The 15,406-nt window shown below is 42.4% G+C and overlaps 1 protein-coding gene across 1 annotated transcript; it reads left to right on the top strand.

Annotated features, from left to right (window-relative positions):
* Window positions 1–1,016: 1,016 nt before the first annotated feature.
* Window positions 1,017–14,915, top strand: LOC144276014 (ficolin-2-like). The gene is made up of 10 exons (XM_077835819.1): window positions 1,017–1,098; window positions 2,738–2,851; window positions 3,758–3,811; window positions 4,074–4,109; window positions 5,021–5,065; window positions 5,953–5,988; window positions 6,823–6,950; window positions 7,951–8,080; window positions 8,671–8,805; window positions 14,668–14,915. The coding sequence occupies exons 1-10, from the start codon at window positions 1,017–1,019 to the stop codon at window positions 14,913–14,915; spliced, it is 1,008 nt and encodes a 335-aa protein (XP_077691945.1).
* The last annotated feature ends 491 nt before the right edge of the window (window positions 14,916–15,406 follow it).

Here is a 15,406-nt window from a genome sequence, read left to right as displayed (position 1 = left end):
CAGCAGATATGGCCTGGGCATGCATCATTATTATTTATTAGTTCTATGACACAGGAACACATAACACTGCAAAAATCGGGATAATAATTATTTCCCCCCATCCTTCATTTGCCTTGGCTGCTTAGATCGTAAGGTCTTTGGGGCAGAGATGGCTGGAAGTTGAAGCTAGACACATTCAGACTGGAAATAAAGTGTAAATATTTAACGGTGAGTGTGATTAACCACTGCAGCTATTTCCCAAGGGTCGTGCTAGATTCTCCATCACTGACCATTTTAAAATGAAGACTGGGTGTTTTTCTAAAAGCTCTGCCCTAGGAATTATTTTGGGGAAGTTCTGTGGCCTGCATTATACAGGAGGTCAGATGAGATGATCACGATGGTCACTTCTGGTCTTGGAACCAATCCCTCTATGACTGGCTCCTACTGGGGGTTTGCACAGCACTCAGCATAGGGGGGTCCAATCTGACACGAGGCCTCCTGCGGCTACTGTCACACACATATTAGTAACAGAGCAGTTGGTGAGTAAATCCACCCAATCCTGCTCTCCTTGTTCTCCCAAAGGATCCCACTGAAGCCAACAGGGGGCTTCGACGGGATGGAGAAAGTCAGTTTGGGCTCATTATTTGGGACCCTATTTTACTATTTCAGAAGACACATTGACAGGAATCAACTTTGTGAGGAAAGATTCAGACTGGCTCCGTTCAGTAATCGTCATTGCACGATACTGCATTTGCTGTGCGGGGGAAGCAACGGCTGCTAGTCCAGTATTGAACGTCTCCTATCAGGCCATTTAATCAGCTCCAGTTGTGACCACTGCAGCAAAAAAATCTCAGTGGAAACTGCTGGAATGTGGAGAGTGGGAAGGAGGCACTGAGATACCGGAGACAGAGAGCTTTATTTGCTCTAGGCTCTATCGTTATTGCATATAAAAGGCTTAAAGGGACTGAAATACTAAAGGAGAGGAGAAGGTGGTGAGAAGACAAGTGGAGCTGTCCTTGCAGAGACCAGCACCAGCCATGGGGAGAGCTGCTCAGAAAACTCTCCTCTCTTTACTCTGCCTAGCAGCAACGGTTTGTCAGGCTCAGGACACCTGCCCAGGTGAGTGAAAGACAATCCTTTTTCCCAACAGCGTTTCATACTGTGGCTCTTGCCAACCTGGACCCTGGAGAACTGGGAACTGTTCAGGAATGTTTGTTGTCCTACACGTCTATAAAGTGCTTTGTCTGCTCAGGGTGCTCTTAAAATGATAAAAAGAACAGCTTCTTTGTACAAAATTCCTTTGTCGAAATTAATCAATATTCTAGAAGTGCACAACACAGACGAGAGGTGTTCAGAAAATAGGACAGTGTTTGCAAACCATGTTGTGAAAATGTTGTCTCTTGTCTCCTTTGAGATTCTTCAAAATTTGACTTGACCTCTTCTCCCTCATGCTCATTCACTATCTTCTAACCTCCCTATGTTGCTGCTGGAATCTCTCTGTCTAAAGCTCCCTTCTCCTTTGCATATTGGGGCCAAAGCCTTTCTCATCTGGTGACTGACTAACCCACACAGGCAGATGAGCTAAATTCTGGAAAATAAAATCTCAATCTTCAAAGCTCAGAGTGAGCCTATGATTTCAGATCCCTCTGCTTTATAAAATTCACCTTTACCAAATTAAGATGATTATTTGTAAAATCGCAACTGTTGTGAATCTATCACCGCAAATCCACTGTACAACTCTTTCCATGTCAACACATTCATTTCTGTGCTTTGGGTTGAGAATCCAGCAGCATTTGAAGGTTTATTTTAGTTCATCATGAAATCCTGTGATCCTTATGCAAGATTTAGTCAAATTTGTGGAGACCTCATTCAGGCAAATGGTCTCTTTGAAGGAAATGGGTGGTTTGCTAAACAAGGATTGAATACAGGCTTTGCCACCTTATGCATAAATTAATGTATTATTTCAGAGCAGTACTGCCTTCACGTTTCATCTCCTTACGTTCATGATGATTTTGAAAATCAGTTGTCCAAATGTTCCAGATTAGGAGGTATAGTTCCTCTATCACAGGTAATATTAACCATGTCCACAATTTGTTTACCTCAAAAATTTCCACATCAATAGAGCTCAATGGAGTTGACAAGTATGTCCCTATTTTTCTCCACTGATGTCCCTGTAAATAATTTTAAATCTCACAATATGTATAATATAGAGAGGGGACTGTTAGGTTAAAAAACATATTTAGTTCTTTAAAATGTATTACCTGAGCTTGTAAGAACAACTGTTTGTAAATTATGTTACTTTTGCACAATTTCTTCACTGAACGGCAGCTATTTGTTTCTCCTCTGCATTTCATTCCACTTTTTTTTCTCTGTAGTTAATTTCGTTAAAAGATTCTCATGAACTGACACAATGCTGCACTGTTCAGGTTGGAAACTCTGCAGAGGGATGTGCACATCAAAATTAAGTCTGAAGTGATTTCTTTTAATACAAATATTAAATAACTTCTTTTTAACTTTTGTTTCCACTATAACTTAAAACAAAGGCTAATAATAATAACCCCCAACTTTTAATGTTAGGGCATTGTCTCTGAAATGCATAAAACTGAAGAAAATTTTGGATTTATCACTAAGAGAGAAAAGAAAACCAAGGAACTATCTAGGCTGTCATTTGCTGGGTTTATCCCCCTGGATTTCTGCAGAATGTTTCAGATTCTGAGACGCTAACAATCATTGATTATGGGTTCATTTCTTTCCCCAGCGGTGAGCTTAGAGGGTTTCAACAGTACCAAGAAACTCTCCATTCTCCAAGGCTGCCCTGGAATTCCAGGTGTTACAGGTCCCAGAGGAGACCCAGGAAATGCAGGAACGAGCGGTATGTTTCTGGGCACTGAGTAAGGCATGACTGGTGCTGATGTAAATGGGAATTACTTCTGTAATATGCTCAGACTTTGGAGATTCCCCTCAACCCTGATATGAGGAAACTCACATGGCATAGAATCACATAATATCAGGGTTGGAAGGGACCTCAGGAGATCATCTAGTCCAACCCCATACTCAAAGCAGGTCCAATCCCCAATTTTTGCCCCAGATCCCTAAATGGCCCCCTCAAGGATTGACCTCACAACCCTGGGTTTAGCAGGCCAATGCTCAAACCACTGAGCTGTCCCTCCCCTCTATCTCCCATATCCTGTGGCAAGGGATTGGAGCTTCAGAATAACCAAGCTCTAAAATATTGTCCATTCCCTTTTGGGGTGTCAGATTGGCAACCAAGTCTTCTGGTTCTTTCCCCATCTCTGTCACTGGCTCACTGGCTCACCTTAGTCAAGTCACTCTCTTTGAGCTTCATTTTTCTCCTCTATATAATGGCGATAATGGTCCTTTACCTCCCAGAGGTTATCTGAGGCACATTTCATTGATCTGTGAAAAGCGCTCTGAGAAGTTTGGATGAGAGGGGCTAGAGAAGAGGAAATCATGATTATTGTCATGAGCTGTGACATTTTTAATGGTAGCATGTATAAAATGGTTCTTTATCAGCTTTGGCTCTCACCTAACAGCAAGATGTGCTTGTCCCTTTGACTTCAATGGGCCTCCATGTGAGAGTCCATGCTAGGGGATCATGATGTGAGATCAGGGACTCAACGAGCCAGATGCAGATACAGGCTTTGAATTTCGACACAGATGAGTTCTTGTAATTCCAGATTGGGGTGGTGGGTGGGGATTATGTACTCAGTATTTACGCTACCTTGGAAAATATTCAGTCAGTTTTCTGTGTTTGCAGGAGAACGGGGACCTCCGGGGATCCCCGGAAAGGAGGGGAAAACTGGCCCAAAAGGTAAAGTAACAAAGGGCAGAGAACTGTGTTTTCCTATAGGTGACCTAAGAACAGGAAATAAGTTTTTAATCAAATATCAATTAGAGCTAGTTATAAAACACCAATTCCTATAATATCTGGGCTCCAAAACCACCACAACTTCCCTTCACTCTATATTTGACAATAAAGGGTTTATTATTGTAACAGAACTTCAGTTCTGATAGAGTGTCAAGATCTCGCTATCTCTGATCAGTCTTTACTTACTTATTTTTTGTTCAATCAGGAAAAAGAGGTCCTGCTGGCCACCCTGGAATGAAAGGTGAGAGACCTCAGATGATTCTTCTCACTGCAGAGCAGGGCAGTTGATGGTGCTATTCACGGTGATAGAGGAATTGGGACCAACAATCCCCCCGCCCCGTTTCATTATAAAATTTTTCCTTCCAGCTTCTTGCCAAACAAAAAAGTTGAAATGAAATTGGTTCTGGTTAAACAAGAATGTCCCCTTTTTGATTAATAGCCAAATGACAAAATACGGTGTTGTTCTGAAATGAAGAGTGAGAACATTTCAAAATTGTGAATAAAATATTTGCTGGAAAAATTTCACCCAACTCTAAGTATAATGTCTGATATGTCATGAGGTCCAATGCAGTCACAGGAAATAGATCTCAACTGCAGTGTAGACAAAGCCTAAGTCTATTTCATTTCAGCCAATGCAGAAGACAAGATAAATGCAGTTCTGCCAACCCCAGATCTTTGAAAAACTTAAGTTAGGTTCATCAAAAATTTGGAGACGGGTTTTAGAATCATGAGATTATGTAAAAATAATAGATCTGGTGTTCTTTTTATTTGCCTTCTGCTTTTTGAGTGTTTAGGGGGCACTGGGGGTCACATTTTGAAGCTTTCACTGTAGCTTTGAGGGCTAGAAACTTACTTTTTCTTTAAGACCGAAGGCTGAAATCATGTCATATCCACTTGACGCCAGGAGCTTAGGCTTTAAGGAAAACAATAATTATCATGAGACTCATGACCAAATCCTGAGAGTTGGCAACATACATCACTTAAGTCCCACAAAATGCCAACTTTAACAGATTGTGCGGAGTGTAGCTGATACATAGGCCTTGAACTAGCCCCTCCACACAATGAAACCCAAGCTATTGCTGTAGTGAGATGGTGAATTATGGAGCTGAATTTAAGGTAAAACAAGGATTTTATTCTGGGTTCTTTTTTTAGGAGTAAAAGGAGACCCGGGAGCTACAGGAGTCCCTGGAACATTTGGTGAGACCCTCTGCACTCTCCTTTATGCTGAACACATCATTTCAGTTCCATTTTTGCAGCACTAAAAATTAAGAGGCTGAAGAAGCTTGTTTCTTGAATAGTTACCATGTCCACAATATCAAGCTCACTGATCCTCCTGTAATATTAAGGCTCTATAAAGAGAGAAATAGCTGTGCCTATAAAAACAGGTGGCCATCCATGTGTTGTAACATCCGGAACAACACTAGCCAGATGACCTTTGGTATGAGAGAGAACAGCTGAAATGTAAGTGAAATCCGTAGATCTGGAGGTGTATCCTAGAGAAGGTTACTTTCCCCTACCCCTCCTTATATTTCCCACATACCAGGAGTGGGGAGTATGAATCACAAGAAATGGATCCTATTTACATGTCTAGTTAAAGGAACGACCCTTTTTCTACTAGTACTTTATTTAACTGTTATTCTCCCATTGTCACTTGGAATTTTTTTTTTAAAAAAATATTGAGTCAAGTTCACAGCAAGCGTAAGCACATGCAACTCCCCTGACTTTGTGGGCATTGCTCCTATGAACTGACCAGCAATTAACTTAGTCTATTAAGGACCAATTCTTAACCCTGCAAGTATGAGCTTCATGAGAGGGTTATAAAATAGCATTAGCTAGCTAATGAGAGCTGTCTTGATGGTTAAGGCTGGAAGGCTCAGATCAGAGATGTGTGTGAATCCATTAGCACTTGGATTTTCAAAATTAAAAACCTGTCTAGTGCATTTTCAAGATAACGAGTACTTTGCTAACCCAGCTGTCACTGTTGGCCGATTACATAGTTTAAAAGACAGTGGAACATTTTCTGGTTCCATTTCACTTTCTATTGTGTTTATTTCCATTTCACTTTCTATTGTGTTTATTTTCAGTGGAGGAAGACCTGGAAGACAGAAAGTGTAAGAAAGGTGAGTTTCTTATGATCACTAAATGTCATCTCATTCCATCTACAGACCCAAACATCAAAACCCATTAGAGATAGACAAATTGCAAAAAAATACGTCTGTGATTTACCCCATTTGCTGTTCTCAAACTATCAGCAAAGAGACTTTGATCTTTTAAAATGAAGGTGTTTTCTGTTAGCATTTGACCAGTGAATCTTTTCTAGAAATATATTTCAGCCAATGGGTTCGCTTGCAAACTGTTTGATGTGACTATTCCTGTGAGTATGTGATATTTTTTCGGGGTGAATGCTCATCCAAGTCACACGATAACCCAAAGCCTTTCTCACTCACAGAGAGATTTCAAAATGCTGCATGGGGACTTGCAACACAAATCTTTGTGCATGTTTCAATTTCCATGAGTTTTTAAGATGCTTTGAGCCAATCCCTCCTGTTCAGGTTGAGCTGTTCTCACACAGAACAGATGGGGTTAGGCAGGTGGTTACATCCTTTCCTCTTGCAAACAAAGTTAATACAAACCAGACTGGCACACTGGAGTCTAAATCATTTGTTTTGCTAACTACAGAGAGCATGAAAAGCCTCGCTAGGTACATATGATGCTGCTGTGGTAGGTTTACAAAGATAGAACACAAAGGGAACACAAACTATTTAAAGGGATACTACCCAATTCCCAAACACTAACAGTGAGGAGGAGAGAAGATGGTGGCTCAAAGAATATTTTCTAGTTACCTGATTCTGCAATTGATCTGGCCCTCAGTGCAACATATAGCAACCTATGAATCCCTTCTCCAAGGAGAGTTATACAACTAATTTAAATATTTCAATTTCTCTTTCAACCAGGAGCAAAGAACTGCAAGGAGCTGTTAGCTAGAGGGATCCGCATGAGTGGCTGGTACACCATCTACCCACATGACTGTAAAGCTATGACCGTGCTGTGTGACATGGACACAGATGGCGGAGGATGGATTGTAAGAACACAGCGTAATGAAGCTCATTGGATATATTTTCTTGAACAACAAACAGTTTACTGTCCCAAGAATGGGAAGTGGCCCTTAGCCAGTGGGTTGCAGCTAGGAGAAAAGCATGAGGACAGAAGCTCTGAAGCCGTTAGCTCCCCATAGTTAGCTGAAATAAAAACACAGAAACTTCCTGAACCCTTCTAATCCTCTCTAGTCCTTGGTTGTTGAGATAACTTGGTTGTGATCACAATGGGTTCCATGGAGGGAACCCGGAGCTTTAGAGTCTAAAAGACCCCATCTGAGGGGACATTTGTCGCTGCTCTGACACAGGTTTCCCTTTTCCTGGCTATTCTCTGCCTGGCTCTCAGAGCCTCCTCAATAGCTGCCCAGACTCCGGAAACAGAATTTGTTCTTCCTTCCTCTTCTAGTGCATCCGCTGCTCTCTTGCTCCAGCAACCTATGAGTACGAGTGCAGAGAGCGTTCTAGGGAGCTGAGCATGCAAGGGGTTTGAACCACATCACATTTAAACCTTCTAATTTATAATTACACTTATTTATATCCCAGTCGTGCCTAGAGAATCCAATGAAGATCAGGGTCCCATTGTGCTGAGTGCTGAACACACATAATGAGAGACAGCCCCTGTCCTTTGCAGCTCACAGTCTCCACAGACAAGGCAGACAAAGGGCTGGACAGAAAGCAGAGGTGCTGTGACTTTCTCAAGTGGCACAACTGGGTATAGATCTCAGGCCTCCTGATTGCCAGTCCAGTGCTATAGATTTCAGACCATGTGATCCTTTAATCTAGTGCTGTTGCTACCAAGATTTAATAGGATCCTCTGAGACAAGCCTCCCTCTGCAATAGTCACCTGAGCTGAAATAGACCTGACCACCAATGATTTACAGTGATCTCATCCAATGATTTACAGTCTCAGAGTTTCTGGTCTTCTGCTCTACTAGGATGGAAAACAATGTGGGATTTCCCAGCTGAGAACCTCCTGTTTCCCTGCAGGTGTTCCAGAGACGGGTGGATGGCTCTGTGGATTTTTACCGTGACTGGTATTCATACAAAAGAGGTTTTGGCAGCCGGCTGTCAGAATTCTGGCTGGGGAACGAAAATATCCATCTGTTATCATTCCTTGGTAAAGACATCACTGATGCATTTTTTTCCTTACAACAAGCTTCTCCACCACGTTTTATTCCCACACTTTAGCCATGGATACAGGGTATAGAGGTAACACTTCTACTACAAACACCCCTTCCTGTACCTTACAGGCCAGGCCTGCCACACAAAGCTATTGAAACCAGTAATGCTGTAGTAGATGGGCTGGATCCAGTCATGATTCCTGGAGCAGCATTTTGTCCTCGGGTGGTTCGCCCACAGTACAGCAATAAGGGATACTACAGCCTGGATGAGGTCATCGATTCTGAACTACCTTCGCAAAGCATAACATGGAACAGGTTTTTAATAGCGAGGTCATGTTGGTGGATGGAAATCAAATTCATAAAGGTCGATACGAATATATTTGGCTTGATGCAAGAATCAGTGGGTGAAATTCTGTGATGTGTGTGATGCAGGCAATTCAAACTAGATGATCATACTGGTCCCAACATAATGGAGCCTGATTTGAGCGTAGAGTCTTTTGAGGGTTCTGCAATAAAAACATTCAATAACAGTAATAAACACTAATGGAAGGTGCTGAACATTTTGCTTTCAAATTGTTTTCTAAAGTTCCCAACGAGCTTCGCATCGATCTCAGAGATTTTGACAACAACTATGAATTTGCTACATTCTCATCGTTCAGAGTTTCAGGGGAGACTGAGAAATACACGCTGATCATTGGACCCTTTGTGAATGGCACTGCAGGTAGGTTCTGAGCTCATCCTTTATGGCAGATGGAAAAATGGAAAGCAAAAGTGATGCAGAATAGTCAATAGCAGAAGCAAAAGGCGAGGTAATCTGTGGAGGTCATGTCTGTCAGGAAACATCAGTTATTCTCCTGCTGAACTATTAGAGGAGAAACACACGGTCTAGTGACAACAGAACATATAGTATAATAGGGATATCCTGCCTAATGAAGGATTGAATGCAGAATAATGAGCAGAGGTAGGCACAGCTACTGCTGGTTGCTTTCTTAAATTAGAGCTTAATGCCCCATAGAAATATCTGAATTAAACTAAGTAGGCACACCAGGATTGGTACAAGTCACTGGGTGGGTAGATAAGCCCCATTTCAGGCAAACTATTCATCCAGATTCACGGATACCAGAGACAGGAATATTCTGTGGCATGCAGAGTCTGCTACACACCACTGCAGGATTGCTCAGGCACACCCACAAGCCCCCTAGGGAGAAGGGCTTTTAAGTAGGTTTAAAAGGGGCAAGGGACAAAAGCCAACAGCTAAGCATAAAAAAGGGCCACCTTAACAGAGGGCTAGATTTTTTTGAGGAGGGGGTATGTAGGGTCAGAGGAGGAAGAAGAGGGTAACCAGTAGAGGAATATATTCAACATCTCAGATACCTATATGTAAATACCAGGCGGATGGGGAATAAACTGGAAGGATTAGTATAACTGTAAATTTACTTCTTAAGTTGCATCACAGAAACTTGGTGGGATGAGTCTCATTACTGGAATATTGGTATAGTGGGGTATAGCTTGTTTAGGAGGGACAGGCAAGGTAAAAAGGGAGAAGGTGTTGAATTATACAGCAAGAATATGTACACTTGTTCTCTGCTGCAGGAGTAGATGAGAGGCAGACCAATTGATAGTCTCTGGGTAAAGAAAAAAAGGATAATAAATAGAAGTGACCTCTTGGGTTGGGTGTACTACAGTAATGGGGGACTTTAACTTCACAGACATTTGTTGGAAAAGTAATCAAGAAAAACACACAACTTCTTACAAGTCCTTGGAATGTATTGCGGACACCGTTTTGTGGAGGAAGTAACCGGGGGGGACCACCCATCTTAGACTTAATTCTGATGAACAGGAAGGAAATGGTAGTGAATCTGAAGGTGGAAGACAATTTGGGTGAAAGTGTTCATGAAATCACAGATGTCTTTATTCTAAGGAAAGGAAGGAGTGGAAACATGGACAAAGTGCGAAGGAGAAGTACAAAAGAGTAGCATACCCATGTAAGGACATCAAAAAGATTAAGGCACAAAATAAGTTACACCTAGGAAGGAACAGAAAAAGCCATAAGAAGAGGTTCTTAACATATATTAGCAGCAAGAGAAAGATGAAAGAACGTGTAGTTCCTTACTTAGCAGGAATGGAGAGCTAATAACTGAGGACATCAAGAAGGCGGAGGTGTTTCATGACTAGTGTGTTTCAATCTTCACTAAAAAGGGTATTGGTGATGGTACTTAACACACTATTAACAACAAAGGGGAAGGAATGAAAGCCCAAATATCGGGGAAAGGTTAAACAATATTTAGATGAGTTAGATGTATTCAAGTCAGGAAGGCCTGGTGAAAATCATCCTAAAAAGCTAAAAGACTAAAAGAGCTAGCTGAAACAATCTCAGAACTATGAATAATTTTCTGGAGAACTCCTGGAGGATGGGTGAGGTCCCAGAGCACTGGAGAAGGGCAAACATAGTACCTATCTTTAAAAGGAGGAACAAACAGGACCCTGGGAACTGTAGGCCAGTCAGCCTAACTTTGATACCTGGAAAGACACTCACTCAAATTATTAAACAATCAATTTGTAAACATCTAGAGGACAATCGGATTAATTAGCAATAATCAGCATGGATTTCTCATGAACAAATCATGTCAAACCAACCTAATTTCCTTCTTTGACAGGGTTATTGGCTTAATGGATAAGGGGAAAGCAGTAGACATGATATATTTTGATTTTAGTAAGATTTCTGACAAAATCCCACGTGGCATTCTCAAAATGCAAACGAGGGAAATGCAGTCTGGATGAAATTACCATAAGGTGGGTGCATAACTGGTTGAAAGACTTTACTCAAAGAGTAGTTATCAATGGTTTGCTGTCAAACTGGGAGGTTCTAATGGGGTTTTGCAGGGGTCAGTCCTGGGTCTGGTAGAAGTCAATATTTTCCTTAATGAGTTGCATAATTGAGTGGAGAATATGCTTATAAAATCTGCAGATGGCACCAAGCTGGGAGGGGTTGCAAGCACATTAGAGGACAGAATTAGAATGCAAAATGACCTTGGCAAATTGAAGAATTGGTCTGAATTCAACAAGATGAAATTCAGTAAAGACAAGTGAATCACTTTTCACTTAGGAAGGACAAATCAAATGCACAACAATGTGATGCAGTTGCACGACAAGCTAATACCATTCTGGGGTGTATTTACAAGAGTGTGGCATGTAAGAAACAGTAGGTAATTGTCCGGCTCTCCTCAGCACTGGTGAGGCCTCAGCCAGAGAACAGTGTCCAATTCTGGGCACCTCACTTTAGGAAAGATGTGGACAAATTGAAGAGAGTTCAGAGGAGGGCAACAAGAATGATAAAAGGTTTAGAAAACCTGACCTATGAGGAAAAGTTAAAAAACTGGTGATGTGTAGTCTTGAGAAAACAAGACTGCAGGGGAGAATCTGGTAACAGCCTTTTAATATGTTAAGAGCTGTTATAAAGAGGACTGTGATCAATTGTTCTCTATGTCCACTGAAAGTAGGACAATTAGTGACCGGCTTAATCTGTAATACGGAGATCTAGGTTAGATATTAGAAATAAATTTCTAAGTATAAGGGTAGTTAAACTCTGGAATAGGCTTCCATCAGAGGTTGTGAAATCCGCATCACTGGAAGTTTTAAAGAACAGGTTGGGCAAACACCTGTCAGGGATGGTCTAGATTTACTTGGTGCTGCCTCAGCCTAGGGGGTTGCACTAGATGACTTCTCAAGGTCCCTTCCAGCCCGACATTTCTATGATTCTGTGAATCTATGATCCTGAATCCTCAGCAGACTCCCGGCTAAGCTATTAGGGTTAGGAGCACATTGGGCTCACATTATACCATCACAATGGTGTAAACTGATTTCAGGACACCCCAGGACTGAGCACATTGACTGCAATGAGTTATTCCGGACTTATAGTGGTGTAACTGAACTCAGACTATCATTTTTTGGCATCCTTCCATCTATGACAGACAGTGGCAATTGCAGTGTATGATGTAGTTGGTTTGCAGTGTCTCCTGTGACTGAATGCTCCAATCCAAGATTTGCATGATCTTTGGCAGTTGCTGCAAATATATCTATCTTGGTTGGGAGCTGTTTGCTTCCTGTGGGCTCTTTTCTCTTCAAGCTGTAGGAGCCAGTTCTGTCACGGACTTTGATACTCTGATGGAGCTGATGGCACCACTTGTTACGATCACTTGCCAATATTTCCCATTGGTCAGGATCAATTCTTTCATCTCTTGCTTGCCTTTGTCTTTATAGTGAAGCTTGGGACGTCCTGTTGCTCTTGTTCCCTTGGGTATGCGTCCGTCTTCCAACCTACTAAGATGGCCCAGCCAATGCAGTCATCTTTGCTTGAGCAGGGCTGTCACACTTGGTAAATTTGCCCTTCAAATTTGCCCACCACACATGAGAGTGCTGAGGATGAAGGATTGGCATACTAGCATATAGAATCATAGAATCGTAGAATATCAGGGTTGGATGGGACCTCAGGTGGTCATCTAGTCCAACCCCCTGCTCAAAGCAGGACCAACACCCAATTAAATCATCCCAGCCAGGGCTTTGTCAAGCCTGACCTTAAAAACCTCTAAGGAAGGAGATTCTACCACCTCCCTAGGTAACGCATTCCAGTGTTTCACCACCCTCCTAGTGAAAAAGTTTTTCCTAATATCCTACCTAAGCCTCCCCCACTGCAACTTGAGACCATTACTCCTTGTCCTGTCATCTTCTACCACTGAGAATAGTCTAGAACCATCCTCTCTGGAACTACCTCTCAGGTAGTTGAAAGCAGCTATCAAATCCCCCCTCATTCTTCTCTTCTGCAGACTAAACAATCCCAGCCTCTCCTCAGCCTCTCCTCATAAGTCATGTGTTCCAGATCCCTAATCATTTTTGTTGCCCTCCGCTGGACTCTCTCCAATTTTTCCACATCCTTCTTTTAGTGTGGGGCCCAAAACTGGATACAGTACTCCAGATGAGGCCTCACCAATGTCGAATAGAGGGGAACGATCACGTCCATCGGTCTGCTGGCTATGCCCCTACTTATACATCCCAAAATGCCATTGGCCTTCTTGGCAACAAGGGCACACTGTTGACTCATACCCAGCTTCTCGTCCACTGTCACCCCTAGGTCCTTTTCCGCAGAACTGCTGCCGAGCCATTCGGTCCCTAGTCTGTAGCGGTGCATTGGATTCTTCCGTCCTAAGTGCAGGACCCTGCACTTATCCTTGTTGAACCTCATCAGATTTCTTTTGGCCCAATCCTCCAATTTGTCTAGGTCCCTCTGGATCCTATCCCTGCCCTCCAGTGTATCTACCACTCCTCCCAGTTTAGTATCATCCACAAATTTGCTGAGAGTGCAATCCACACCATCCTCCAGATCATTTATGAAGATATTGAACAAAATTGGCCCCAGGACCAACCCTTGGGGCACTCCACTTGATACCGGCTGCCATCTAGACATGGAGCCATTGATCACTACCCGTTGAGCCCGACAATCTAGCCAGCTTTCTACCCACCTTATAGTCCATTCATCCAGCCCATACTTCTTTAACTTGCTGAGAAGAATACTGTGGGAGACCGTGTCAAAAGCTTTGCTAAAGTCAAGAAACAATACATCCACTGCTTTCCCTTCATCCACAGAACCAGTAATCTCATCATAGAAGGTGATTAGATTAGTCAGGCATGACCTTCCCTTGGTGAATCCATGCTGACTGTTCCTGATCACTTTCCTCTCGTGTAAGTGCTTCAGGATTGATTTCTTGAGGACCTGCTCCATGATTTTTCCGGGGACTGAGGTGAGGCTGACTGGCCTGTAGTTCCCAGGATCCTCCTTCTTTCCTTTTTTAAAGATGGGCACTACATTAGCCTTTTTCCAGTCGTCCAGGACTTCACCCGATCGCCATGAGTTCTCAAAGATATTGGTCTTGATGGTCAGCTTTGAGTTGTTCCATGTTCTTTTAGATAGTCTGCTAAAGGTGGTGGCAGCCTTTCCAATGCGAACATTTAGTTCTTCATCCAGTGAGAGGTTGGTGGTCACTGTAGAACCTAAATAGCTGAACCTTTTGGACTACTTCTAGCTGGTTTGCATTTAAGGTGATTGAAGGATCTTGTGGAACCCTCTGTCCTAATACAACTGTTTTCTTGATGCTGATGGTGAGAGCAAATGACTGACAGGTACTTGAAAGGTGGTCCATGAGTTCTTGTAATAGATCTTCATCGTGGGCTATGAGGGCAGCATAATCAGCTAAAAGAAGTTCCCTGAACAGCATCTTTTTGTCTTTGGTCTTTGAGTTAAGTCATGACAGGTTGAAGAGTTTCCTATCCGATCCTGTGTGGAGATACACTCCGAATATGGCCTGGTGAAAAATGTTCCGTACTGGAAATAGAAATGCAATCTCTCTCCTGACCCCAGGGAGATTTCTGCTGCCTCGGAAGGGAGAAATTTAGTAACCCCACTGCAGAACTGCCAGGCTGGGCTGTGGGAACTGAACTGTAAAAATGTAAAAAACAAACAAGAAGAGAATATCTCACCCACCTTGTCTCTGTAAAAACATGTAATAAATAAACCCAATTGTTTCCGCAGGGGATTCTTTAATGGAGCACAACGGCATGATGTTTTCAACTCATGACAATGACAACGACTGGTCTGTAGGTAACTGCGCACTAGCCTTTAAAGGAGCCTGGTGGTACAAGGACTGTCATGCATCCAACCTGAACGGATTATACCTGAAAGGAGCCCATGAAAGCTATGCTAATGGGGTGAACTGGATGTCATCCAAAGGGGACAGGTACTCCTACAAGACGGCAGAGATGAAAATCAGGCCCATGTAGCCAATCAGGGAGGCACCCATAATAATTATACTGAGCTCTTATATAGCAGTTATAGGCCTGTCATAATAAACATTAATCTGAAGATGACACTAAAGATCTTTTCTTTATGCACCAGCCACGAGGGGGCAGACATCATCATAGACACTTACCCAGCGCAGTTCCCTAGGACTAGAGCAGGTAAAAAAAGATTAAAATAGCTTTGTGGGGGGGAAATTGAATTTTTCAGTTGTTTTCATTTCAAAAGTTTCTAAATTAACCCATTTTTGCTTTTGGCTTTTGTGCACTAAAAAAGTATGATTTTTTTCCTGCCACACAAAACATTACAACCACATCAGTGATATTTCATGAAAATTTTCATGTTTTTTCAAAGGCTGTTTGTCCTCAGAAAAGCTCATAATTTGAGAAATGTCAGCCAGCTCTGTCTAGGTTATGTCTCCTCTCCTGCATGGCTCTGCTGTCTCTTCATTCCATTACCAGAAGCACCACCACAG

The sequence above is a fragment of the Eretmochelys imbricata genome, chromosome 16 (genome assembly GCF_965152235.1).
Source record: "Eretmochelys imbricata isolate rEreImb1 chromosome 16, rEreImb1.hap1, whole genome shotgun sequence".
Lineage (NCBI taxonomy): Eukaryota > Metazoa > Chordata > Testudines > Cheloniidae > Eretmochelys > Eretmochelys imbricata.
The sequence above is the reverse complement of the archived record's forward strand: the minus strand, read 5'-3'. Positions and strand labels throughout refer to the sequence as shown.

Excerpts from the sequence above, each read along its gene's own strand:
- LOC144276014 (XM_077835819.1), top strand. The coding sequence starts at position 1,017 with ATGGGGAGAGCTGCTCAGAAAACTCTCCTCTCTTTACTCTGCCTAGCA. Across the intron at positions 2,852-3,757 it reads AGGAAATGCAGGAACGAGCG|GAGAACGGGGACCTCCGGGG; the intron begins GTATGTTTCTGG and ends CTGTGTTTGCAG. Across the intron at positions 5,989-6,822 it reads AGACAGAAAGTGTAAGAAAG|GAGCAAAGAACTGCAAGGAG; the intron begins GTGAGTTTCTTA and ends TCTTTCAACCAG.